We start from the raw sequence: 26,335 nt of genomic DNA on the forward strand, positions 1-26,335 counted from the left end.
GCTGATAACATGAATACAGACGTGATGCGTTCTTTGGTAGAAGCTGATAACATGACGTGATGCGTTCTGTGGTAGAAGCTGATAACATGATGTGGTGCGTTCTGTGGTAGAAGCTGATAACATGAATATAGACGTGATGCGTTCTGTGGTAGAAGCTGATAACATGACGTGATGCGTTCTGTGGTAGAAGCTGATAACATGAATATAGACGTGATGCGTTCTGTGGTAGAAGCTGATGACATGAATACAGACGTGATGCGTTCTTTGGTAGAAGCTGATAACATGACGTGATGCGTTCTGTGGTAGAAGCTGATAACATGATGTGGTGCGTTCTGTGGTAGAAGCTGATAACATGAATATAGACGTGATGCGTTCTGTGGTAGAAGCTGATAACATGACGTGATGTGTTCTGTGGTAGAAGCTGATAACATGAAAATAGACTTGATGCGTTCTGTGGTAGAAGCTGATAACATGAGGTGGTGCGTTCTGTGGTATTAAGCCGTTGCTGATTTAAACATAATTTTTAAAATTCTTATGCAATGTTGACATTCCTCTTTCTCCTCTCTCTCCTCCCATCTCCCTCTCCTTTCACCTCTCCTCCCCTATGTCCGTCCGTTCCTTTCTCCTCTCTCTCCTCCCATCTCCCTCTCCTTTCTCCTCTCTCTCCTCTCATCTCCCTCTCATCTCTTCCCTCCTCTCCTCCCCTACGTCCGTCCGTTCCTTACTCCTCCCATCTCTCTCTCCTCCCTCCTCTCCTCCCCTACGTCCGTCCGTTCCCTACTCCTCCCATCTCTCTCTCATCTCCTCCCTCCATCCCTCCAGTCAAGGTGAAGGTGTGCCCTTGCTCCCGGGAGAGAAGAAGGAGATCGAGGAGCTTCTCCCAGAATGCACCAGTGAGGAGGACAAGGAGAACATCTTCAGCATCCTGGGTCAGGCCATGTGTCGACCTGCTGGAATACAGGTGTGTGTGTGTGTGTGTGTGTGTGCTCATGAGGAATGTACGTTAGTAACTATTGTTTTAGTATGTACAGATCTCGTACTTTCTCCGTGTTCTGAACAGATCGTAGTTCATCCAGGATAGAAGGTTAGAACTGAGTCTACATGGAACTGCATAACTAAGTGGCTTGGTATGTGTCTGTCTCTTTCCATGTATCTCTCTACCTCTTTTAGTCTCTATAGTTTTGATTCCTGACTCGGTCTACCTCTTTTAGACTAGTCTTGATTCCCGACTGTCTCTACCTCTTTTAGACTCTATAGTCTTGGTTCCTGACTCTCTCTACCTCTTTTAGACTCTCTAGTCTTGATTCCCGACTGTCTCTACCTCATTTAGACTCTATAGTTTGGATTCCTGACTGTATCTACCTCTTTTAGTCTCTCTCGTCTTGATTCCTGACTCTCTCTACCTTTTAGTCTCTCTCGTCTTGATTCCTGACTCTCTCTACCTCTTAGTCTCTCTCGTCTTGATTCCCGACTGTCTCTACCTCTTTTAGACTCTATAGTTTTGATTCCCGACTGTCTCTACCTCTTTTAGTCTCTCTAGTCTTGGTTCCTGACTCTCTCTACCTCTTAGTCTCTCTCGTCTTGATTCCTGACTCTCTCTACCTCTTAGTCTCTCTCGTCTTGATTCCTGACTGTCTCTACCTCTTTCAGTCTCTATAGTCTTGATTCCTGACTGTCTCTACCTCTTTTAGTCTCTCTAGTCTTGATTCCTGACTGTCTCTACCTCTTTTAGTCTCTCTAGTCTTGATTCCTGACTGTCTCTACCTCTTTTAGTCTCTCTAGTCTTGATTCCTGACTGTCTCTACCTCTTTTATACTCGAGGATCATTCAACCTGATAGAGTGTAATTGTAGTTTAGAAGACTGAGCGATGAAGAATGAATGAGTGTCAGGTATTGGCTATGGAGGCAATGCTTCTAAAATGCCTTGGCACTAGATTTGAGATTTTTATCAGTTTTGAAAATCTGAAATGATGTATGTGCTGTAAAGAAATCCAATCAGCACCTTTACAAAGGCTGAAACAGCGAATTGGGGAGAGAACCAGCGAACAGCGTTCAGACAAAACCCTCCAAGAATAAAGGCTGTTGGTGTTCCTTCTATTTACATGTTAGTGACGTTTACCAGGTTGAATGGAATGTTGTCAGGAAAGTATTCCAACCCTGTATAGACTTGGTACAATTCTAGAATTACGATCAGACTCACAAACAGCACGTACGAATAGGGGGGGGGGGGAGAACTCCAATTCGCCGCGTGCTACAGCTCCAATTTGCCGCGCGGCTCTTGGCAGGTCTGGGTTTGGGATTCACCATCTGCCTGCTCATAACTCTCTCCCCCCTCCCCCCCCCCCCTCTCTCTCCCCCCCCCCCCCTCTCTCCCTCACCCCCCTCTCTCTCCCCCACCCCCTCTCTCTCTCTTCCCCACCCCCTCTCTCTCTCTTCCCCCCCCCCCCCCTCTCTCTCTCACCCCCCCTCTCTCTCCCCCACCCCCTCTCTCTCTCTTCCCCCCCCCCCCCTCTCTCTCTCACCCCCCCCTCTCTCTCCCCCACCCCCTCTCTCTCTCTTCCCCCCCCCCCTCTCTCGCCCCCTCTCTCTCTCCCCCGCCCCCCTCTCTCTCCCCCCCCTTCTCTCCCCCACCCCCTCTCTCTCCCCCGCCCTCTCTCTCTCTCTCCAGGATGAGGACATGGCCCTGCAGCAGGAGGATGAGGAGGAGGATGACATGGTGGATGTGATCTGGAGACAGCTGCTGTCTGCCTGTCCCTGGCTGGAGGAGCAGGGGGAGGTGGAGGGGGTCCAGGGTGGGGGTAGTGGGGTGATGGAGGGTCTGATCCGGGTCTGGAGGAGGGTGGTGGACAGGATCTTCAGTCTCTACAGGGTCTCCTGCGGTGCCTACTTCACCTTCCTCAAACTCAACGCTGGACAGGTGGGTGGAACTCACTCTCTCTCCAGGGGGGACTGGGACTGGCAGGGGGGGGACTGGGACTGGCAGGGGGGGGACTGGGACTGGCAGGGGGGGGACTGGGACTGGCAGGGGGGGGACTGGGACTGGCAGGGGGGGGGACTGGGACTGGCAGGGGGGGGACTGGGACTGGCAGGGGGGGGACTGGGACTGGCAAGGGGGGACTGGGACTGGGAGGGGGGACTGGCAGGGGGACTGGGACTGGCGGGGGGGGGACTGGGACTGGCAGGGGGTACTGTACATCCACCCATCTCTTCCTCCATCCCTCCATGTCTATCTTCTTCCTCTGTCAGGTTCCCATCGATGAGGATGACCCCAAGCTGCTGCTGACCAATCAGAACAGCAAGCAGAGTAACGACGATATCATCGTCATGGCGACGCTGCGGTTGCTACGGCTGCTGGTGAAGCACGCCGGGGAGCTGAGGGAGGGGCTTGAGCTTGGGCTCGCCTCAACCCCCACCGCCCCCTGGAGAGGTAAAACACTGACCCCCACTGGCCCCTAGAGAGGTAACACACTGACCCCCCACTGGCCCCTAGAGAGGTAACACACTGACCCTCCCTGGCCCCTAGAGAGGTAACACACTGACCCCCACTGGCCCCTAGAGAGGTAACACACTGACCCCCACTGGCCCCTGGAGAGGTAACACACACTGACCCCCACTTGCCCCTGGAGAGGTAACACACAGACCCCCACTGGCCCCTGGAGGGGTAGCACACACAGACCCCCCACTGGCCCCTGGAGAGGTAACACACTCAGACCCAGAGGGAGCTCTATATTTCTCTGAAGGCTCCTGTTAGACTCTAGAAATGAATGAATATTTAATAAACTGACATAGAGACCTAGAACACATTATGGAGAGTTAGTTGAGACCGTTGCTGCCTCTCCTGTCTCCTGCTAATTCAACCCCTCTCCCCTCCAGCTGTTCTGTCTCCTGCTAATTCAACCCCTCTCCCCCTCCAGCTGTTCTCTCTCCTGTCTCCTGCTAATTCAACCCCTCTCCCCTCCAGCTGTTCTCTCTCCTGTCTCCTGCTAATTCAACCCCTCTCCCCCTCCAGCTGTTCTCTCTCCTGTCTCCTGCTAATTCAACCCTTCTCCCCCTCCAGCTGTTCTGTCTCCTGCTAATTCAACCCCTCTCCCCCTCCAGGTGTTCTGTCTCCTGCTAATTCAACCCCTCTCCCCTCCAGCTGTTCTGTCTCCTGCTAATTCAACCCCTCTCCCCCTCCAGCTGTTCTCTCTCCTGTCTCCTGCTAATTCAACCCCTCTCCCCTCCAGCTGTTCTGTCTCCTGCTAATTCAACCCCTCTCCCCTCCAGCTGTTCTCTCTCCTGTCTCCTGCTAATTCAACCCCTCTTCCCTCCAGCTGTTCTCTCTCCTGTCTCCTGCTAATTCAACCCCTCTCCCCCTCCAGCTGTTCTCTCTCCTGTCTCCTGCTAATTCAACCCCTCTCCCCTCCAGCTGTTCTGTCTCCTGCTAATTCAACCCCTCTCCCCTCCAGCTGTTCTGTCTCCTGCTAATTCAACCCCTCTCCCCTCCAGCTGTTCTGTCTCCTGCTAATTCAACCCCTCTCCCCTCCAGCTGTTCTCTCTCCTGTCTCCTGCTAATTCAACCCCTCTCCCCTCCAGCTGTTCTCTCTCCTGTCTCCTGCTAATTCAACCCCTCTCCCCCTCCAGCTGTTCTGTCTCCTGCTAATTCAACCCCTCTCCCCTCCAGCTGTTCTGTCTCCTGCTAATTCAACCCCTCTCCCCTCCAGCTGTTCTGTCTCCTGCTAATTCAACCCCTCTCCCCCTCCAGCTGTTCTCTCTCCTGTCTCCTGCTAATTCAACCCCTCTCCCCCTCCAGCTGTTCTGTCTCCTGCTAATTCAACCCCTCTCCCCCTCCAGCTGTTCTGTCTCCTGCTAATTCAACCCCTCTCCCCCTCCAGCTGTTCTGTCTCCTGCTAATTCAACCCCTCTCCCCCTCCAGCTGTTCTCTCTCCTGTCTCCTGCTAATTCAACCCCTCTCCCCCTCCAGCTGTTCTGTCTCCTGCTAATTCAACCCCTCTCCCCCTCCAGGTGTTCTGTCTCCTGCTAATTCAACCCCTCTCCCCTCCAGCTGTTCTGTCTCCTGCTAATTCAACCCCTCTCCCCCTCCAGCTGTTCTCTCTCCTGTCTCCTGCTAATTCAACCCCTCTCCCCTCCAGCTGTTCTGTCTCCTGCTAATTCAACCCCTCTCCCCTCCAGCTGTTCTCGCTCCTGTCTCCTGCTAATTCAACCCCTCTCCCCTCCAGCTGTTCTCTCTCCTGTCTCCTGCTAATTCAACCCCTCTCCCCCTCCAGCTGTTCTGTCTCCTGCTAATTCAACCCCTCTCCCCTCCAGCTGTTCTGTCTCCTGCTAATTCAACCCCTCTCCCCCTCCAGCTGTTCTCTCTCCTGTCTCCTGCTGATTCAACCCCTCTCCCCCTCCAGCTGTTCTGTCTCCTGCTAATTCAACCCCTCTCCCCCTCCAGCTGTTCTGTCTCCTGCTAATTCAACCCCTCTCCCCCTCCAGCTGTTCTGTCTCCTGCTAATTCAACCCCTCTCCCCCTCCAGCTGTTCTCTCTCCTGTCTCCTGCTAATTCAACCCCTCTCCCCTCCAGCTGTTCTCTCTCCTGTCTCCTGCTAATTCAACCCCTCTCCCCTCCAGGCATCATCCCCCAGCTGTTCTCTCGTCTGAACCATCCAGAGGCTTACATCAGACAGAGTATCTGTAGTCTGCTGTGTCGCGTTGCCCAGGACTCACCACACCTCATCCTGTACCCTGCTATAGTCGGATCACTGTCTCTGGGAGGAGAGGCCCAGCATGCAGGTACACACACACACACACACACTAGAGGTCGACCGATTGATTAGGGCCGATTTCAAGTTTTCATAATCGATCATTTGCATTTTTGGATGCCGATTCTGGCCGATTACATTGCTCTCCATGAGGAGACTGAGTGGCAGGCTGACTACCTGTTACTCCATGAGGAGACTGAGTGGCAGGCTGACCACCTGTTACTCCATGAGGAGACTGAGTGGCAGGCTGACTACCTGTTACTCCATGAGGAGACTGAGTGGCAGGCTGACTACCTGTTACTCCATGAGGAGACTGAGTGGCAGGCTGACTACCTGTTACTCCATGAGGAGACTGAGTGGCAGGCTGACTACCTGTTACTCCATGAGGAGACTGAGTGGCAGGCTGTGACCACCTGTTACTCCATGAGGAGACTGAGTGGCAGGCTGTGACCACCTGTTACTCCATGAGGAGACTGAGTGGCAGGCTGTGACCACCTGTTACTCCATGAGGAGACTGAGTGGCAGGCTGACTACCTGTTACTCCATGAGGAGACTGAGTGGCAGGCTGACTACCTGTTACTCCATGAGGAGACTGAGTGGCAGGCTGTGACCACCTGTTACTCCATGAGGAGACTGAGTGGCAGGCTGACTACCTGTTACTCCATGAGGAGACTGAGTGGCAGGCTGACTACCTGTTACTCCATGAGGAGACTGAGTGGCAGGCTGTGACCACCTGTTACTCCATGAGGAGACTGAGTGGCAGGCTGACTACCTGTTACTCCATGAGGAGACTGAGTGGCAGGCTGACTGCCTGTTATTCCATGAGGAGACTGAGTGGCAGGCTGTGACCACCTGTTACTCCATGAGGAGACTGAGTGGCAGGCTGACTACCTGTTACTCCATGAGGAGACTGAGTGGCAGGCTGTGACCACCTGTTATTCCATGAGGAGACTGAGTGGCAGGCTGACTACCTGTTACTCCATGAGGAGACTGAGTGGCAGGCTGTGACCACCTGTTACACGAGTGCAGCAAGGAGACAAGGAAAGTTGCTAGCTGGCATTAAACCTATCTTATAAAAAACAATCAATCTTCACATAATCACTAGTTAACTACACATGGTTGATGATATTACTAGTGTAACTAGCTTGTCCTGCGTTGCATATAATCACTAGTTAACTACACATGGTTGATGATATTACTAGTGTAACTAGCTTGTCCTGCGTTACATATAATCACTAGTTAACTACATATGGTTGATGATATTACTAGTGTAACTAGCTTGACGTGCGTTGCATATAATCACTAGTTATAACTACACATGGTTGATGATATTACTAGTGTAACTAGCTTGTCCTGCGTTGCATATAATCACTAGTTAACTACACATGGTTGATGATATTACTAGTGTAACTAGCTTGTCCTGCGTTGCATATAATCACTAGTTAACTACACATGGTTGATGATATTACTAGTGTAACTAGCTTGTCCTGCGTTGCATATAATCACTAGTTAACTACACATGGTTGATGATATTACTAGTGTAACTAGCTTGTCCTGCGTTGCATATAATCACTAGTTAACTACACATGGTTGATGATATTACTAGTGTAACTAGCTTGTCCTGCGTTGCATATAATCACTAGTTAACTACACATGGTTGATGATATTACTAGTGTAACTAGCTTGACGTGCGTTGCATATAATCACTAGTTAACTACACATGGTTGATGATATTACTAGTGTAACTAGCTTGACGTGCGTTACATATAATCGATGTGGTGCCTGTTAATTTATCATCGAATCACAGCCTACTTCACCAAACGGGTGATGAATTAAGAAAACCGCATTTGTGAATAAAAGCACAATCGTTGCACAAATGTACCTAACGATAAATACACACAAGGATATATTTTTTTAAACCTGCATTTTTAGTTCAAAGAAATTCACGTTAGCAGGCAATATTAACGAGAGAAATTGTGTCACTTCTCTTGCGTTCAGTGTAAGCAGAGTCAGGGTATATGCAGCAGTTTGGGCCGCTTGGCTCGTTGCGAACTGTGTGAAGACCATTTCTTCCTAACAAAGGCCGTAATTAATTTGCCAAAATTGTACATAATTATGACATAACATTGAAGGTTGTACAATGTAACAGCAATATTTAGACTTAGGGATGCCATCCGTTAGATAAAATACAGAACGGTTCCGTATTTCACTGAAAGAATAAACGTTTTGTTTTCAAAATGATAGCTTCCAGATTTGACCATATTAATGACCAAAGGCTCATATTTCTGTGTGTTTATTATAATTATGTCTATGATTTGGTAGAGCAGTCTGACTGAGCGGTGGTAGGCAGCAACAGGCTCGTAAGCATTCATTCAAACAGCACTTTCCTGCGTTTGCCAGCAGCTCTTCGCTGTGCTTCAAGCATTGAGCTGTTTATGACTTCAAGCCTATCAACTCCCGAGATTAGGCTGGTGTAACCGATGTGAAATGGCTAGCTAGTTAGCTGGGTGTGCCCTAATAGCGTTTCAAACGTCACTCGCTCTGAGACCTTGAAGTAGTAGTTCCCCTTGCTCTGCAAGGGCCGCGGCTTTTGTGGAGCGATGGGTAACGCTGCTTCGAGTGTGGCTGTTGTCGTTGTGTTCCTGGTTCGAGCCCAGGTAGGGGCGAGAGAGACAGAAGCTATACTGTTACACTGGAAATACTATAGTGCCTATAAGAACATCCAATCGTCAAAGGTATATGAAATACAAATGGAAGAGAGAGCGAGCCCTATAATTATTATAATAACTACAACTTAAAACTTCTTACCTGGGAATATTGAACCACCAGCTTTCATATGTTCTCATGTTCTGAGCAAGGAACTTCAATGTTAGCTTTTTTACATGACACATATTGCACTTTTACTTTCTTCTCCGACATTGTGTTTTTGCATTATTTAAACCAAATTGTCTCAACTCGCCATAACGTCTTTGTCTCCCAGGAAACAAGCTCCCGTCGGCCCTGCCCACCTTCCTGGGCAGCATGCAGGGGGAGGGGCTGTGTGAGGAAGGGGAGGGGACACTGGGCAGTAACCCCGCCTCCCAGGAGGAAGATGGGCGGGGTGAGGAGTTTCCTGCGCTGTGTTCCAGCCAGGACCAGGCCATGATGCATGACTGCTACAGCAAGATAGTGGACAAGCTGTCTGCAGCCAACCCCACTATGGTGTTACAGGTAAACACTTCCCCCTACTGCAGCCAACCCCACTATGGTGTTACAGGTAAACACTTCCCCCTACCACAACCCTACTATGGTGTTATAGGTAATTACCTCCCCCTACTGCTGGTGTTACAGCTAAATGCTTCCTCTCACTACTGGTGTTACAGTTAATTATGTCCCCCTAGTCCTAGCTAGGCTCCCCACTCATGCTGCACATAATTATACCCTCTTGAATCATGTTACATGGCATGTAGAGGTTTTTGAAATGGTGAATGAATGTACTGTCCTTACTGGGGTACAACTATTTCCAAAACGAGGATAATTGATCTCCCCTAGTTAACTGGCAATTAAACACCATCCGGCATTCAGAGGAAGTGACCTTTCCTCAGTTCACTGATATATACAATGTTATTGGTGATAATATGGTGCAAACCATCATGTCCAATATGCTGTTTTCAAAGCTGATTGGCACCAATACGTTTAATTCACTGGGTTAAATGATTTGTCGGGGCGGCAGGGTAGCCTAGTGGTTAGAGTGTAGAGGCGGCAGGGTAGCCTAGTGGTTAGAGTGTAGAGGTGGCAGGGTAGCCTAGTGGTTAGAGTGTAGAGGTGGCAGGGTAGCCTAGTGGTTAGAGTGTAGAGGTGGCAGGGTAGCCTAGTGGTTAGAGTGTAGAGGTGGCAGGGTAGCCTAGTGGTTAGAGCGTTGGACTAGTAACCGGAAGGTTGCGAGTTCAAACCCCCGAGCTGACAAGGTACAAATCTGTTGTTCTGCCCCTGAACAAGGCAGTTAACCCACTGTTCCCAGGCCAGTTAACCCACTGTTCCTAGACCAGTTAACCCACTGTTCCTAGACCAGTTAACCCACTGTTCCTAGACCAGTTAACCCACTGTTCCTAGGCCAGTTAACCCACTGTTCCTAGGCCAGTTAACCCACTGTTCCTAGGCCAGTTAACCCACTGTTCCTAGGCCAGTTAACCCACTGTTCCTAGACCAGTTAACCCACTGTTCCTAGGCCAGTTAACCCACTGTTCCTAGGCCAGTTAACCCACTGTTCCTAGGCCAGTTAACCCACTGTTCCTAGACCAGTTAACCCACTGTTCCTAGGCCAGTTAACCCACTGTTCCTAGGCCAGTTAACCCACTGTTCCTAGACCAGTTAACCCACTGTTCCTAGGCCAGTTAACCCACTGTTCCTAGGCCAGTTAACCCACTGTTCCTAGACCAGTTAACCCACTGTTCCTAGGCCAGTTAACCCACTGTTCCTAGGCCAGTTAACCCACTGTTCCTAGGCCAGTTAACCCACTGTTCCTAGGCCAGTTAACCCACTGTTCCTAGACCAGTTAACCCACTGTTCCTAGACCAGTTAACCCACTGTTCCTAGACCAGTTAACCCACTGTTCCTAGGCCAGTTAACCCACTGTTCCTAGACCAGTTAACCCACTGTTCCTAGACCAGTTAACCCACTGTTCCTAGACCAGTTAACCCACTGTTCCTAGACCAGTTAACCCACTGTTCCTAGACCAGTTAACCCACTGTTCCTAGGCCAGTTAACCCACTGTTCCCAGGCCAGTTAACCCACTGTTCCTAGACCAGTTAACCCACTGTTCCTAGACCGTCATTGTAAATAAGAATTTGTTCTTAACTGACTTTCCTGGTTGAACAGATAAAACAAATAAACCACCTGTCTTTCCCTCTGCTAACTGACTCTGCATCTCCGTGACTGACTGTCGTCTTAGACGGTGCACATTTAAAAAAAAAATATAATAATAATGATATTAGGACACTCCTATGTTGTTGTTGATGATCAGTAAGTACCAGAGGTGTGGACTCGAGTCACATGACTTGGCCCCACCTCTGGTAAGTACCCATATTGGTCGTTCTCTAAAATAAAACCACTTTGAATGAATTGGTCTCCATCCTAGGATCATGTGATGCTCATAAAGAGTATTTACAACTTCTATTATTCAGAAACACAAAGTACTGTCAAATACCGTCATAAAAGGAGACTAATGTCGGGATATGACATTGTGTCTGGCGGCGTCCTGTGCTAACCACGTGTGACTCTGTGGGTCCCCAGGTCCAGATGCTAGTGGGAGAGCTTCCTGTGCTAACCACGTGTGACTCTGTGTGTCTGTCCGTGGGTCCCCAGGTCCAGATGCTAGTGGGAGAGCTTCCTGTGCTAACCACGTGTGACTCTGTGTCTGTCTGTGGGTCCCCAGGTCCAGATGCTAGTGGGAGAGCTTCCTTTGCTAACCACGTGTGACTCTGTGTCTGTCCGTGGGTCCCCAGGTCCAGATGCTAGTGGGAGAGCTTCCTGTGCTAACCACGTGTGACTCTGTGGGTCCCCAGGTCCAGATGCTAGTGGGAGAGCTTCCTGTGCTAACCACGTGTGACTCTGTGGGTCCCCAGGTCCAGATGCTAGTTGGAGAGCTGCGGCGCGTGACCCTGCTGTGGGATGAGCTGTGGCTGGGCGTCCTGCAGCAGCAACACATGCACGTCCTGCGCAGGATTCAGCAGCTGGAGGACGAGGTCAAGAGAGTGCAGAACAACAACACACTACGCAAGTGAGTCACACACTGCTAGGGTACGCGCTGCTAGGGTACGCGCTAGTAGGTTAGTCCCTGTCTCAGGTACTGGGTAGCCTAGGCTACCAGAGGTTAGTCCCTGTCTCAGGTACTGGGTAGCCTAGGCTACCAGAGGTTAGTCCCTATCTCAGGTACTGGGTAGCCTAGGCTACCAGAGGTTAGTCCCTGTCTCAGGTACTGGGTAGCCTAGGCTACCAGAGGTTAGTCCCTGTCTCAGGTACTGGGTAGCCTAGGCTACCAGAGGTTAGTCCCTGTCTCAGGTACTGGGTAGCCTAGGCTACCAGAGGTTAGTCCCTGTCTCAGGTACTGGGTAGCCTAGGCTACCAGAGGTTAGTCCCCGTCTCAGGTACTGGGTAGCCTAGGCTACCAGAGGTTAGTCCCCGTCTCAGGTACTGGGTAGCCTCGGCCCCGTCTCAGGTACTGGGTAGCCTCGGCCCCGTCTCAGGTACTGGGTAGCCTAGGCCCCGTCTCAGGTACTGGGTAGCCTCGGCCCCGTCTCAGGTACTGGGTAGCCTCGGCCCCGTCTCAGGTACTGGGTAGCCTAGGCCCCGTCTCAGGTACTGGGTAGCCTAGGCCCCGTCTCAGGTACTGGGTAGCCTCGGCCCCGTCTCAGGTACTGGGTAGCCTCGGCCCCGTCTCAGGTACTGGGTAGCCTAGGCCCCGTCTCAGGTACTGGGTAGCCTCGGCCCCGTCTCAGGTACTGGGTTTCATTCTGACCCTCTGCACTTCTCACTCTCTAACTATACAACACTGTCCTGTCTCAACATGTATGTTTTAACCTCAGTCAAAGGAGCATAGATGAACAGTGTGTCTCGTCTGTCAGGGAGGAGAAGGTGGCCATCATGTGTGAGAAGCACTCCGCTCTGATGCGTCCCGTGGTGTTCGCTCTGGACCACGTAAGGAGCATCACCACGACGCCCGCCGAGACCCCCCACGAGACCTGGTTCCAGCAGACCTACGGGGACGCCATCACCTCGGCCCTGGAGAGACTGAAGAGCCCTCACAACCCGGCCAACCCGGCCAGCAGCTGGGTCCCGTTCAAACAGGTATGACCAGGACCGTGGGGGGGGGGGGGGGGTGTTCCCTGAGGGGGTAGGGTGACGTTTGTGTTCCCATCCCGGATCCGGGATCGTGACTACAGGCTCAGCTCATTACCATAACGCAAAATGCGAAAACATATTATTCGAAATATTTAACCTCCACACCTATACAAGTCCAATAGCTCAAATGAAAGATAAACACCTTGTTCATCTACCCAGCCCAGCAAGTCAGATTTCTAAAATGTTTTACGGCGAAAACACACCACACATTTATATTAGACCACCACCGAAACAAAAGACAAGAAGCGGCCATTTTGTCCCAGAAAATATAAACTTATAAAAGCAGGATTAATAAATAAATAATTCACTAACCTTTTGAAAATCTTCATCAGATGACAGTAATAGGACATGTTATACAGTACATTTTATTTTTTTTCAATAATATGCTATTTATATCCATAAATCTCTGTTTACAATGACGACATTTTTGAAAAATGCTACTCAAATGTCCGGAGAAATGATGATAGCTCCGACAGATAACGTCAGATAACAAGCAATACACATGACTAAATATACATGTTCTACATATAGTTAGAAAGATACACTTCTTCTTAATGCAACAGCTGTGTTACATTTATTTTTAGCGTTACAGAATTCGTTCACTAGGCTATAATATGAGACGGCGCTCAGATATTAGCTGTATGTCTCCTCTACGTTTGGAGAGCACAGAAACCCAAAATGAACCACATAAATATTCCCTTACCTTTGATGTTCTTCGATCAGAAGACGTGGAAGGAGTTATACTTACCCAATACATCGTTTGGTTTCAAGTTGTGTGTCTCTGTATTAGCATATGCCATCAGCTTCTGCTGAAATGCACCCAAAATGACTTCTGGTCCCGCACTCTTGCGCATCAAAACTTCAAAATTACATATTATATGTTGACTAAACTGGTCAAACTAAGTGCAGAATCGAGCTTAAGGATGTTTTAATCGTGTAAAACAAAGATCAGTGCGAACGGACAAACCGAAGTCAATTGGTGCTTCATGGAAAAAAAGGCAGAGACGCACAATAGAGTGCATGTATATTCGCGTGACCCCAATGTTTTAGCCCGCCAAAGGACGGGGGCGCGCTAGATTCTCACAAAGAACGCGTCATTTGAAAGCAGACATCGCGCTGAACACATAGAAACTGTTCCTGGATCCGTAGCTGGTTGGGAAGGGTGGGGGCGATGACGTCAAAGTTGACCCAACTTTTCTGTTGAGAAGAGAGAGTTTGGAAGAAAGGCTGCCCTGGGAGTTCTGCTTTACATACAGACATAATTTAAACGGTTTTAGAAACTTTAGAGTTTTCTATTCAATAATAATTATTATATGCATATATTAGCAATTTTGGGAAAAAATATTTTCAGTTTACTATGGGCACGTACTTCCTCCAAAGGGGGCAGTATTCAGCCATAGGATCAACTGGTTTTAAGGGCTCAACAAACAGAGAAAAAAAACCTCTCAGACGACCTAGAAAAAGCTCAAACCCAACTTTATTCACTCGCTGGGTCATACAGATGCGAAGACAACATACAAGACATCACACAAACACATCTCTATACCTTCTAACTAGGAGTCGTCATCTCCTTGTGTCTAAGATACACACCTTCTCTGTTGCTGGGCAGAAACACAGTAGGTTCCTCTCACTGGTATTGTCATGGCCCTGCCTGAGTCTAGGAGCCTTATGGGTGTGGAAATAGGACTTTTAACAGATGGTCTTCAGGGTGGGCCCCTGTGGCCTCCCCTCCCCTCCCAGCAGTGTGTCTGTATGGGATAGGTCTATAATCAGATGGTCTTCAGGGTGGGCCCCTGTGCCCCCCCCCCTCCCAGCAGTGTGTCTGTATGGTCTATAATCAGATGGTCTTCAGGGTGGGCCCCTGTGGCCCCCCTCCCAGCAGTGTGTCTGTATGGGATAGGTCTATGATCAGATGGTCTTCAGGGTGGGCCCCTGTGCCCCCCCCCCCCTCCCAGCAGTGTGTCTGTATGGTCTATAATCAGATGGTCTTCAGGGTGGGCCCCTGTGGCCCCCCTCCCAGCAGTGTGTCTGTATGGTCTATAATCAGATGGTCTTCAGGGTGGGCCCCTGTGGCCCCCCTCCCCTCCCAGCAGTGTGTCTGTATGGGATAGGTCTATAATCAGTTGGTCTTCAGGGTGGGCCCCTGTGGCCCCCCTCCCCACCCAGCAGTGTGTCTGTATGGGATAGGTCTATAATCAGTTGGTCTTCAGGGTGGGCCCCTGTGGCCCCCCTCCCAGCAGTGTGTCTGTATGGGATAGGTCTATAATCAGATGGTCTTCAGGGTGGGCCCCTGTGGCCCCCCTCCCCTCCCAGCAGTGTGTCTGTATGGTCTATAATCAGATGTTCTTCAGGGTGGGCCCCTGTGGCCCCCCTCCAGCAGTGTGTCTGTATGGAATAGGTCTATAATCAGATGGTCTTCAGGGTGGGCCCCTGTGGCCCCCCTCCAGCAGTGTGTCTGTATGGGATAGGTCTATAATCAGATGTTCTTCAGGGTGGGCCCCTGTGGCCCCCCTCCCAGCAGTGTCTTCTCTACCTGTTGATCTTATCTCCAGTTGAGTTCCTCATCCCTGAAGGTCCCGTTTCCTCAGCAACGGGTCTGCCTTATCAGGAACTCAAACTAGACTGTTGTCCTTTGCGTCCCTCCTAACGAACATTCATATTCAACAATAATATATTTGAACAGGGGCGGCAGGGTAGCCTAGTGGTTAGAGTGTTGGACTAGTAACCGGAAGGTTGCGAGTTCAATCCCCCGAGCTGACAAGGTACAAATCTGTCGTTCTGCCCCTGAACAGGCAGTTGACCCACTGTTCCTAGGCCGTCATTGAAAATAAGAATTTGTTCTTAACTGACTTGCCTGGTTAAATAAATAAACAGAACATGGACTTTCTACACTTCACCCTTTTTCCTCACGCCGTACCGTGCCCCGTTGCGCGGGACCTCTTGACCCTTAACCCCTAACGTTCCTTATACATGTAAGGTAGTCAATACGTTGTAGTGTGGTAACATGAATAAGTCGACTTCAATACAGATTTCAACAACAAAATCCTCCCCCAAAATAGAGATGTTTCTATGTTAAATAGAGATGTTTCTATGTTAAATAGAGATGTTTCTATGTTAAATAGAGATGTTTCTATGTTAAATAGAGATGTTTCTATGTTAAATGGAGATGTTTCTATGTTAAATGGAGATGTTTCTATGTTAAATGGAGATGTTTCTATGTTAAAGGGAGATGTTTCTATGTTAAAGGGAGATGTTTCTATGTTAGGGAGATGTTTCTATGTTAAAGGGAGATGTTTCTATGTTAAATGGAGATGTTTCTATGTTAAAGGGAGATGTTTCTATGTTAAAGGGAGATGTTTCTATGTTAAATAGAGATGTTTCTATATTAAATAGAGATGTTTCTATGTTAGAGATGTTTCTATGTTAAATAGAGATGTTTCTATGTTAAAGGGAGATGTTTCTATGTTAAAGGGAGATGTTTCTATGTTAAAGGGAGATGTTTCTATGTTAAAGGGAGATGTTTCTATGTTAAAGGGAGATGTTTAGTTTTAGGGGATTGAAGACATCTCTTCACTTCCTGAAGTGTTTCCAGTCTCCTTTAAGATGAGGGTTGGGGGAAGGGAGGCTGATCCTAGATCTGTGCTAAGGGTAAATTTGGTCCGTGTCTGTGTGTGAAGGTGCTTTTTGTTTCCGTCCAATGTATCTGAAACCTTTTTAAAATGTATACTGTACTTTTTCTGTTGAAATGGATTTAAATGAAAGTTTTAAATTGTCTCCTAGATCATGCTGAGTCTCCAGCAGAGGGCTCAGAAGAGGACCAGCTATCTGCTGCGTCTGGACCACATCAGCCCCCGCCTGGCTGCCATGGCGACCACTGAGATGGCGTTGCCGGGCGAGGTGTCGGCAACGGACGCGTTGACCATCCAAAGTGTTGGTAACACCATCACCATCCTGCCGACCAAAACCAAGCCCAAGAAACTACACTTCCTGGGCTCCGACGGACGCAACTACCCTTACCTCTTCAAAGGTAGCGACCACACACACACACACACACACACACACACACACACACACACACACACACACACACACACGATGAACGCAACTAGCCCTACCTCTTCAAAGGTAGCGACCACACACACACACACACACACACACACACACACACACACACACACACACACACACACACACGATGAACGCAACTAGCCCTACCTCTTCAAAGGTAGCGACCACACACACACACACACACACACACACACACACACACACACACACACACACACACACACACACACGATGAACGCAACTAGCCCTACCTCTTCAAAGGTAGCGACCAAATCAAATCAAATCAAATCAAATGTATTTATATAGCCCTTCTTACATCAGCTGATATCTCAAAGTGCTGTACAGAAACCCAGCCTAAAACCCCAAACAGCAAGCAATGCAGGTGGAGAAGCACGGTGGCTAGGAAAAACTCCCTAGAAAGGCCAATACCTAGGAAGAAACCTAGAGAGGAACCAGGCTATGTGGGGTGGCCAGTCCTCTTCTGGCTGTGCCGGGTGGAGATTATAACAGAACATGGTCAAGATGTTCAATGTTCATAAATGACCAGCATGGTCGAATAATAATAAGGCAGAACAGTTGAAACTGGAGCAGCAGCACAGTCAGGTGGAAGTTGAAACTGGAGCAGCAGCATGGCCAGGTAGACTGGGGACAGCAAGGAGTCATCATGTCAGGTAGTCCTGGGGCATGGTCCTAGGGCTCAGGTCAGTTGAAACTGGAACAGCAGCATGGCCAGGTGGACTGGGGACAGCAAGGAGTCATCATGTCAGGTAGTCCTGGGGCATGGTCCTAGGGCTCAGGTCCTCCGAGAGAGAGAAAGAAAGAGAGAAGGAGAGAATTAGAGAACGCACACTTAGATTCACACAGGACACCGAATAGGACAGGAGAAGTACTCCAGATATAACAAACTGACCCCAGCCCCCCGACACATAAACTACTGCAGCATAAATACTGGAGGCTGAGACAGGAGGGGTCAGGAGACACTGTGGCCCACACACACACCCACACACACACACACACACACACACACACACGATTAACGCAACTAGCCCTACCTCTTCCAGACAGAACAACCTCCAGGCAGACGACCAGCAGGAATAGAAGTATGAACCTAATTCTCCTTTCTCCTCCTAACTCTACCTCCTTCCTCCTCTCTCTCCTTCCTCCTCCCTCTCCTTCCTCCTTCCTCCTCCCTCTCCTTCCTCCTTCCTCCTCTCTCTCCTTCCTCCTCCCTCTCCTTCCTCCTTCCTCCTCTCTCTCCCTCTCTCTGATTTGACCCTCATCTATTCCTTCCTCCTCCCTCTCCTTCCTCCTTCCTCCTCTCTCTCCCTCTCAGGTCTGGAGGACCTCCACCTAGATGAGCGAATCATGCAGTTCCTTTCTATAGTCAACACCATGTTCACCAAGGTAGGTTCTGTAGTCAACACCGTGTTCACCAAGGTACGTTCTGTAGTCAACACCGTGTTCACCAAGGTACGTTCTGTAGTCAACACCATGTTCACCAAGGTACGTTCTGTAGTCAACACCGTGTTCACCAAGGTACGTTCTGTAGTCAACACCATGTTCACCAAGGTACGTTCTGTAGTCAACACCGTGTTCACCAAGGTACGTTCTGTAGTCAACACCATGTTCACCAAGGTACGTTCTGTAGTCAACACCGTGTTCACCAAGGTACGTTCTGTAGTCAACACCATGTTCACCAAGGTACGTTCTATAGTCAACACCGTGTTCACCAAGGTACGTTCTGTAGTCAACACCATGTTCACCAAGGTACGTTCTGTAGTCAACACCGTGTTCACCAAGGTACGTTCTGTAGTCAACACCATGTTCACCAAGGTACGTTCTGTAGTCAACACCGTGTTCACCAAGGTACGTTCTGTAGTCAACACCATGTTCACCAAGGTACGTTCTGTAGTCAACACCGTGTTCACCAAGGTACGTTCTGTAGTCAACACCATGTTCACCAAGGTACGTTCTGTAGTCAACACCGTGTTCACCAAGGTACGTTCTGTAGTCAACACCGTGTTCACCAAGGTACGTTCTGTAGTCAACACCATGTTCACCAAGGTACGTTCTGTAGTCAACACCATGTTCACCAAGGTACGTTCTGTAGTCAACACCATGTTCACCAAGGTAACATCATTGATTGATTGATCATTTAAAATACGAGGCTGGTCCAGCCAGAGACAACACAGAGTACAGGGTATGGGGGCTTGTGTAGTTCAACTGTGAAAAAATACACCAAACATTACAACAACAAAAAATGTTAAAAAGATTTAACTAATAATAGAAGTAGTATAATAGGTGATTTAAACCTGAAGGCCTGTTCCAGTAATATTAACTGCTACTGGGAAAGATGGGCTGTTTCATGTGTTCATACGACTGCTGCTGTTGTCTGCAGAGCATAACTCTGTTCTTCTCTAGGTGAACCAGCAGGAGCGCCCTCACTTCCACGCCCGCCACTACTCCGTCACCCCGCTGGGGACGCGCTCAGGACTCATCCAATGGGTGGACGGCGCCACGCCGCTGTTCGGCCTCTACAAGCGCTGGCAGCAGAGAGAGGCCGTGCTGCAGGCTCAGAAGGTAATGGTTGTGGGGGTGGTGGAGTGTGATCTTGTAGGAACTTTCTCTGTGAATGTGTAGAGCTCAATACATTCAACATTGAAACTATGGCAATGCCAAACACTTTGTTGGGCCGTGGGCCTTGGGCTCTGTCTCTACTCATCTCTCATCACTTTCTGTCTCTCGCTCCTCCCCCAGGCCCAGGATTCGTTCCAGCAGCAGCCCCAGCCCCTCCCTCTGGTTCCACGACCCAGTGAGCTCTACTACAGCAAGATAGGCCCCGCCCTGAAGGGGGTGGGGCTCAGCCTGGATGTTTCGCGGCGGGATTGGCCGCTCAGCGTGATGAGGGATGTGCTTAAGGAGCTGATGGCGTCCACGCCCCCTAACCTGCTGGCCAAAGAGCTGTGGTGCTCCTGTACCACGTCTAGCGAGTGGTGGAGGGTCACACAGGTGAGCTGGGGTCAAAGGTCAAACAGGGTTTACGGTCAGTCAAGGGTTAGAGGTCACACAGGTTGTGTGGCTGCTTCTTCCTCGTATCCTTTCCTTCATCTGCACTGATGTGAAAATAACACTGATCTGAAAACATGGCGTAACTAAGACTGGATACAGGATCCACTCATAGAGTTGGATAGAGAACTCATCTTTGTAGATCTGTTCATTTCCATACTAAAAGGTCCTCTATCTTACTCCCTACGGGAGTTGTAGCAATGAGACAAGATAGTAATTACTAACAACAATTGGATACCACGAAGTTGGGGAGAAAAAGGGGGGGGGTAAAATTTAAAAAATAAAAGGTCCTCTATCTTCCTCTATGGATCCACCTGGCTGGGGCTCTCTGACTAGTGCAGATGAAGGAAAGGAAGCCATGTTGGACTAATGCTTGGGAAGGGGAGACAAATTAAAACCTTACTGGTGGCTAATTAATGGGAAATGAACGCTCCTCTTCTTCCTCCTGCCACAGTCCTACGCCAGGTCCACTGCTGTGATGTCTATGGTAGGCTACATCATTGGCCTCGGCGACCGTCACCTTGACAACGTGCTGATTGACATGACGACGGGAGAGGTGGTACACATCGACTACAACGTCTGCTTCGAGAAAGGTAAATAAATAGTTATATTCTGAGGTTTGAACGAGCAGCGACCCTCCTGGTTTAGACAGGTTGCTCTGTGGATTTCACTGCTGTTTGGCCTACTGATGTGTGATGTTTCTCTCTCTGTGTGTGTGTGTGTGTGATGATTCTCTCTCTGTGTGTGTGATGATTCTCTCTCTGTGTGTGTGATGATTCTCTCTCTGTGTGTGTGTGTGTGTGTGTGATGATTCTCTCTGTCTGGTCTCCAGGGAAGAGCCTGCGTGTGCCAGAGAAAGTGCCGTTCCGTATGACCCACAACATAGAGACGGCCCTGGGAGTCACTGGGGTGGAGGGCATCTTCAGACTGTCCTGTGAACAGGTACGTGCTAGTGGAACACTCTCCTGTGAACAGGTAATAGTTAGTGGAACACTCTCCTGTGAACAGGTACTAGCTAGTGGAACACTCTCCTGTGAACAGGTACTAGCTAGTGGAACACTCTCCTGTGAACAGGTACTAGCTAGTGGAACACTCTCCTGTGAACAGGTACTAGCTAGTGGAACACTCTCCTGTGAACAGGTACTAGCTAGTGGAACACTCTCCTGTGAACAGGTACTAGCTAGTGGAACACTCTCCTGTGAACAGGTACTAGCTAGTGGAACACTCTCCTGTGAACAGGTAATAGTTAGTGGAACACTCTCCTGTGAACAGGTACTAGCTAGTGGAACACTCTCCTGTGAACAGGTACTAGCTAGTGGAACACTCTCCTGTGAACAGGTACTAGCTAGTGGAACACTCTCCTGTGAACAGGTACTAGCTAGTGGAACACTCTCCTGTGAACAGGTACTAGCTAGTGGAACACTCTCCTGTGAACAGGTACTAGCTAGTGGAACACTCTCCTGTGAACAGGTACTAGCTAGTGGAACACTCTCCTGTGAACAGGTACTAGCTAGTGGAACACTCTCCTGTGAACAGGTACTAGCTAGTGGAACACTCTCCTGTGAACAGGTACTAGCTAGTGGAACACTCTCCTGTGAACAGGTACTAGCTAGTGGAACACTCTCCTGTGAACAGGTACTAGCTAGTGGAACACTCTCCTGTGAACAGGTACTAGCTAGTGGAACACTCTCCTGTGAACAGGTACTAGCTAGTGGAACACTCTCCTGTGAACAGGTACTAGCTAGTGGAACACTCTCCTGTGAACAGGTACTAGCTAGTGGAACACTCTCCTGTGAACAGGTACTAGCTAGTGGAACACTCTCCTGTGAACAGGTACTAGCTAGTGGAACACTCTCCTGTGAACAGGTACTAGCTAGTGGAACACTCTCCTGTGAACAGGTACTAGCTAGTGGAACACTCTCCTGTGAACAGGTACTAGCTAGTGGAACACTCTCCTGTGAACAGGTACTAGCTAGTGGAACACTCTCCTGTGAACAGGTACTAGCTAGTGGAACACTCTCCTGTGAAACAGGTACTAGCTAGTGGAACACACTCCTGTGAACAGGTACTAGCTAGTGGAACATTTAGGAGACGTTAAACTCATTTAAACTTCCTGGCTTTGTCTGCTGTTGATCACCTCAAACTTCACTTATAACTTCGTCTTGTTTACTTCTAAACATTTCTAAACGTTCCTGACACATTTAAAGACACTGAAATGGTTTTTGTTTGTTTTTGTTTTAAGTTTCTGAAACATGCAAATCATATTCTAATCTTCTCTTTTCTGATTGGTCAGGTGGTCCAGATGATGCTAACCTCTCCTCTTTGATTGGTCAGGTGGTCCAGATGATGCTAACCTCTCCTCTTTGATTGGTCAGGTGGTCCAGATGATGCTAACCTCTCCTCTTTGATTGGTCAGGTGGTCCAGATGATGCTAACCTCTCCTCTTTGATTGGTCAGATGGTCCAGATGATGCTAACCTCTCCTCTTTGATTGGTCAGGTGGTCCAGATGATGCTAACCTCTCCTCTTTGATTGGTCAGGTGGTCCAGATGATGCGTCGTGGGCGGGAGACGCTGCTGACCCTGCTGGAGGCGTTTGTGTACGACCCTCTGGTGGACTGGACGGCCGGGGGGGAGGTGGGCTTCGCCGGGGCCGTGTACGGAGGGGGGGGGCAGCAGGCGGAGAACAAGCAGAGCAAGAGGGAGATGGAGAGAGACATCACACGCTCCCTCTTCTCCTCCCGCGTGGCTGAGATCAAGGTGAGCAGTGGGAGACGGAGGCATATCCAGCTCTCTCTCTCTGTCTGAAATGACACTCTGTTCCTTGTAGAGGTCGTCCTGTATGTTGTGGATGGAGAGCCACATCACCTGTCGTTCCCCTTACCAGATGTTCTGAAATGACCAGGCCACTGACATCTTCCTCCCCTTCACTTCCTCCCTACTTCACTCCTCCCTCCTTCACTACCTCACCCCCTCCCTTTCTCCCTCCTTCACTACCTCACCCCCTTCCTTTCTCCCTCCTTCACTACCTCACTCCCTTCCTTACTCCCTCCTTCACTACCTCACTCCCTCCTTCACTACCTCACCCCCTCCCTTTCTCCCTCCTTCACTACCTCACCCCCTCCCTTTCTCCCTCCTTCACTACCTCACTCCCTTTCTTACTCCCTCATTCACTACCTCACCCCCTCCCTTTCTCCCTCCTTCACTACCTCACCCCCTTCCTTTCTCCCTCCTTCACTACCTCACTCCCTTCCTTACTCCCTCCTTCACTACCTCACTCCCTCCTTCACTACCTCACCCCCTCCCTTTCTCCCTCCTTCACTACCTCACCCCCTCCCTTTCTCCCTCCTTCGCTACCTCACCCCCTCCCTTTCTCCCTCCTTCACTACCTCACCCCCTCCCTTTCTCCCTCCTTCACTACCTCACCCCCTCCCTTTCTCCCTCCTTCACTACCTCACCCCCTCCTTTTCTCCCTCCTTCACTACCTCACCCCCTCCCTTCCTCCCCCTCCCTCCAGGTGAACTGGTTTAAGAACCGTGAGGAGATGTTGGGGGTCCTGCCCCAGGTGGAGGGGGCAGTGGACGAGTACCTCACCCTGCAGAAGCTGCTCTCTCAGGGGGAAAAGATGACCACCAAGATCCTGGAGGAGATGAGCTTCCTGGAGGGGGCTGAGAGCTGCTCAGACCACCTCATACTCACCCTGGAACACAGGTCTGTTACACTCCTGACCTCTAACCCCAGACCAGCTCATACTCACCCTGGAACACAGGTCTGTTACACTCCTGACCTCTAACCCCAGACCAGCTCATACTCACCCTGGAACACAGGTCTGTTACACTCCTGACCTCTAACCCCAGACCAGCTCATACTCACCCTGGAACACAGGTCTGTTACACTCCTGACCTCTAACCCCAGACCTCACAGGTCCTTTTCTAACAATGCAGAGGTAAAATAATGATAAAAAATAGAAATAGTGATACGAGGAATAAATACACAGTGAATAACAAGTAAAAAATAACATGGCTATATACAGGAAGTAGCAGGTAACATGGCTATATACAGGAAGTAGCAGGTAACATGGCTATATACAGGACGTACCAGGTAACATAGCTATATACAGGAAGTACCAGGCAACATGGCTATATACAGGAAGTACCAGGTAACATGGCTATATACAGGAAGTAACAGGTAACATGGCTATATACAGGAAGTACCAGAACACACAAGGAACTTAAAGCTCTCGACCCGCTTCACTACAGCCCCCCCCCCCCCCCCCCCCCTGTTTCCTGTAACTCCTTTGTCATGCTGATGTTGGTTGTTGTCCTGGCACCACACTGCCAGTTCTCTGACCTCCTCCCTATAGGCTGTCTCCTCGTTGTCGGTGATCAGGCCTACCACTGTTGTGTCGTCAGCACACTTAATGATGGTGCTGGAATCGTGCTTGGCCACTCTGTCGTGGGTGAACAGGGAGTACAGGAGGGGACTAAACACGTACCCCTGAGGGGCCCCTGGGTTGAGGGTCAGCGTAGCAGATGTGTTGTTGGCTACCCTCACCGCCTGGAGCAGCCTGTCAGGAAGTCCAGGATCCAGTTGCAGAGGGAGGTGTTCTGATCAGGAAGTCCAGGATCCAGTTGCAAAGGGAGGTGTTCAGACCCAGGGTTCTGATCAGGAAGTCCAGGATCCAGTTGCAGGGGGAGGTGTTCTGATCAGGAAGTCCAGGATCCAGTTGCAGAGGGAGGTGTTCAGACCCAGGGTTCTGATCAGGAAGTCCAGGATCTGGTTGCAGAGGGAGGTGTTCAGACCCAGGGTTCTGATCAGGAAGTCCAGGATCTGGTTGCAAAGGGAGGTGTTCAGACCCAGGGTTCTGATCAGGAAGTCCAGGATCTGGTTGCAGAGGGAGGTGTTCAGACCCAGGGTTCTTATCAGGAAGTCCAGGATCCAGTTGCAGGGGGAGGTGTTCAGACCCAGGGTTCTGATCAGGAAGTCCAGGATCTGGTTGCAGGGGGAGGTGTTCAGACCCAGGGTTCTGATCAGGAAGTTGGTCACAATGCAACACGGATTAGAAGCTCTTGAACATGGCCCCTCTCTCTCTCCGTAGGTACACAGAGCTCTGTATGTGATTTTTCTCCCCTCTCCCCCCCACCAGGTACTCTGAGCACACCCAGCTAGCATCTCGTCAGCGTACGGTCCAGGAGTTGATCCAGGGGAAGCAGGGTGACCTGGACCAGTGGATGTCCCAGTACCAAGCAGCCTTCAGCAGCCTGGAGGCCACACAGCTGGCCAGTCTACTGCAGGACATCAGCAGTCACATAGACCTGGGTTAGTGTCTGTAGAGGTGGGAGAGGGGGTTCTGTGTGGTTCCAGTTGGCCAGTCTACTGCAGGACATCAGCGGTCATAGACCTGATTGATTAACCTTCTATCTCTTCCTCCCTCCCCCAGGTCCTCCCAGCTACGTCCCGGCCACAGCCTTCCTGCAGAACGCAGGCCAGGCCCACCTAATCAGCCAGTGCGAGGGCCTGGAGGCTGAGTTGGGCTCCCTGCTGCAGCAGCGCCGTGGGGCCCTGCGAGGCTGTCTGGAGCAGCTGCACAGCTATGCCACTGTGGCCCTGCTGTACCCGCGGGCCGTGCTGCTGCGCCACAGGGCCCACCTCTGGAAACAGTGGCTGGAAGAGCTGCTCTGTGACATGACTGTTGACCACTGCCAGCAGATCTCCAGACAGTGAGTTGGAGTGGACACATGCTGGCTTTCTCCTCTCCTCTCCTCTCTGTCTTGCCATCTTTCCTTCTCATTCCTCATTTTCTCTGTCTCTGTCTCTCTGTCTCACTGTCTCTCCCTCTCTCTCTCTCTCTCTCTCTCTCTCTCTCCTTCCTTCTCTCCTCTCTCTGTCTCTCTCTCTCTCTCTCTCTCTCCTTCCTTCTCTCCTCTCTCTGTCTCTCTCTCTGTCTCTCTGTCTCTCTCTCTGTCTCTCTGTCTCTCTGTCTCTCTGTCTCTCTCTCTGTCTCTCTCTCTCTCTCTCTCTCTGTCTCTCTGTCTCTCTGTCTCTGTCTCTCTGTCTCTCTGTCTCTCTGTCTCTGTCTCTCTGTCTCTCTCTCTCTGTCTCTCTCTCTCTGTCTCTCTCTCTCTCTCTGTCTCTCTCTCTCTCTCTCTCTCTCTCTCTCTCTGTCTCTCTCTCTCTCTCTGTCTCTCTCTCTCTCTGTCTCTCTGTCTCCCAACTCTATTTTATTATTTTCATTAAATGGACAGTTATTTTATCAATCTGTGCACTACCTTCCTCTCCAAACGTCCCTCCCTCCAGGTATGAGGTCCAGTTTGCCCCCCAGCCTCCCCTTGCGTCGTGCCAGTTCCTGTCCAGCGTTGAGCTGGCCCTGCAGCACCAGGCGTCAGAGACCAACACGCGTGTCCTGCGCCAGGCGGAGCGTGTCAAGGCCGAGGGAGCCACGGTCCACGCGTGTGAAGAACAGCTGCAGGAGATTGAGCGTTGCATCAGTGTGTTCCTCCTAGAGAACCCAGAGCAGGGCTCTCTCAGCCTGGCCGCCATCATCTCATCAGCCCTCTGCACCCTCACCAGGTCTGTCTGG

At 50.1% G+C, this 26,335-nt stretch overlaps 1 protein-coding gene across 1 annotated transcript in view; it reads left to right on the forward strand.

Annotated features, from left to right (window-relative positions):
• smg1 (SMG1 nonsense mediated mRNA decay associated PI3K related kinase) overlaps positions 1 to 26,335 on the forward strand; it is a 141,222-nt gene that overhangs the window by 83,320 nt on the left and 31,567 nt on the right. The window contains 18 exon segments of the mRNA XM_031814105.1: positions 823 to 961; positions 2,669 to 2,917; positions 3,247 to 3,427; positions 5,614 to 5,775; positions 8,725 to 8,954; positions 11,348 to 11,502; positions 12,347 to 12,569; positions 16,404 to 16,650; positions 18,025 to 18,095; positions 19,113 to 19,271; positions 19,449 to 19,700; positions 20,212 to 20,350; positions 20,590 to 20,699; positions 22,297 to 22,515; positions 23,273 to 23,466; positions 24,902 to 25,074; positions 25,196 to 25,475; positions 26,053 to 26,325. Coding sequence (XP_031669965.1) covers positions 823 to 961; positions 2,669 to 2,917; positions 3,247 to 3,427; positions 5,614 to 5,775; positions 8,725 to 8,954; positions 11,348 to 11,502; positions 12,347 to 12,569; positions 16,404 to 16,650; positions 18,025 to 18,095; positions 19,113 to 19,271; positions 19,449 to 19,700; positions 20,212 to 20,350; positions 20,590 to 20,699; positions 22,297 to 22,515; positions 23,273 to 23,466; positions 24,902 to 25,074; positions 25,196 to 25,475; positions 26,053 to 26,325 — 3,456 coding nt within the window.

This window comes from Oncorhynchus kisutch, unplaced genomic scaffold (assembly GCF_002021735.2).
Source record: "Oncorhynchus kisutch isolate 150728-3 unplaced genomic scaffold, Okis_V2 Okis06b-Okis10b_hom, whole genome shotgun sequence".
NCBI lineage: Eukaryota > Metazoa > Chordata > Actinopteri > Salmoniformes > Salmonidae > Oncorhynchus > Oncorhynchus kisutch.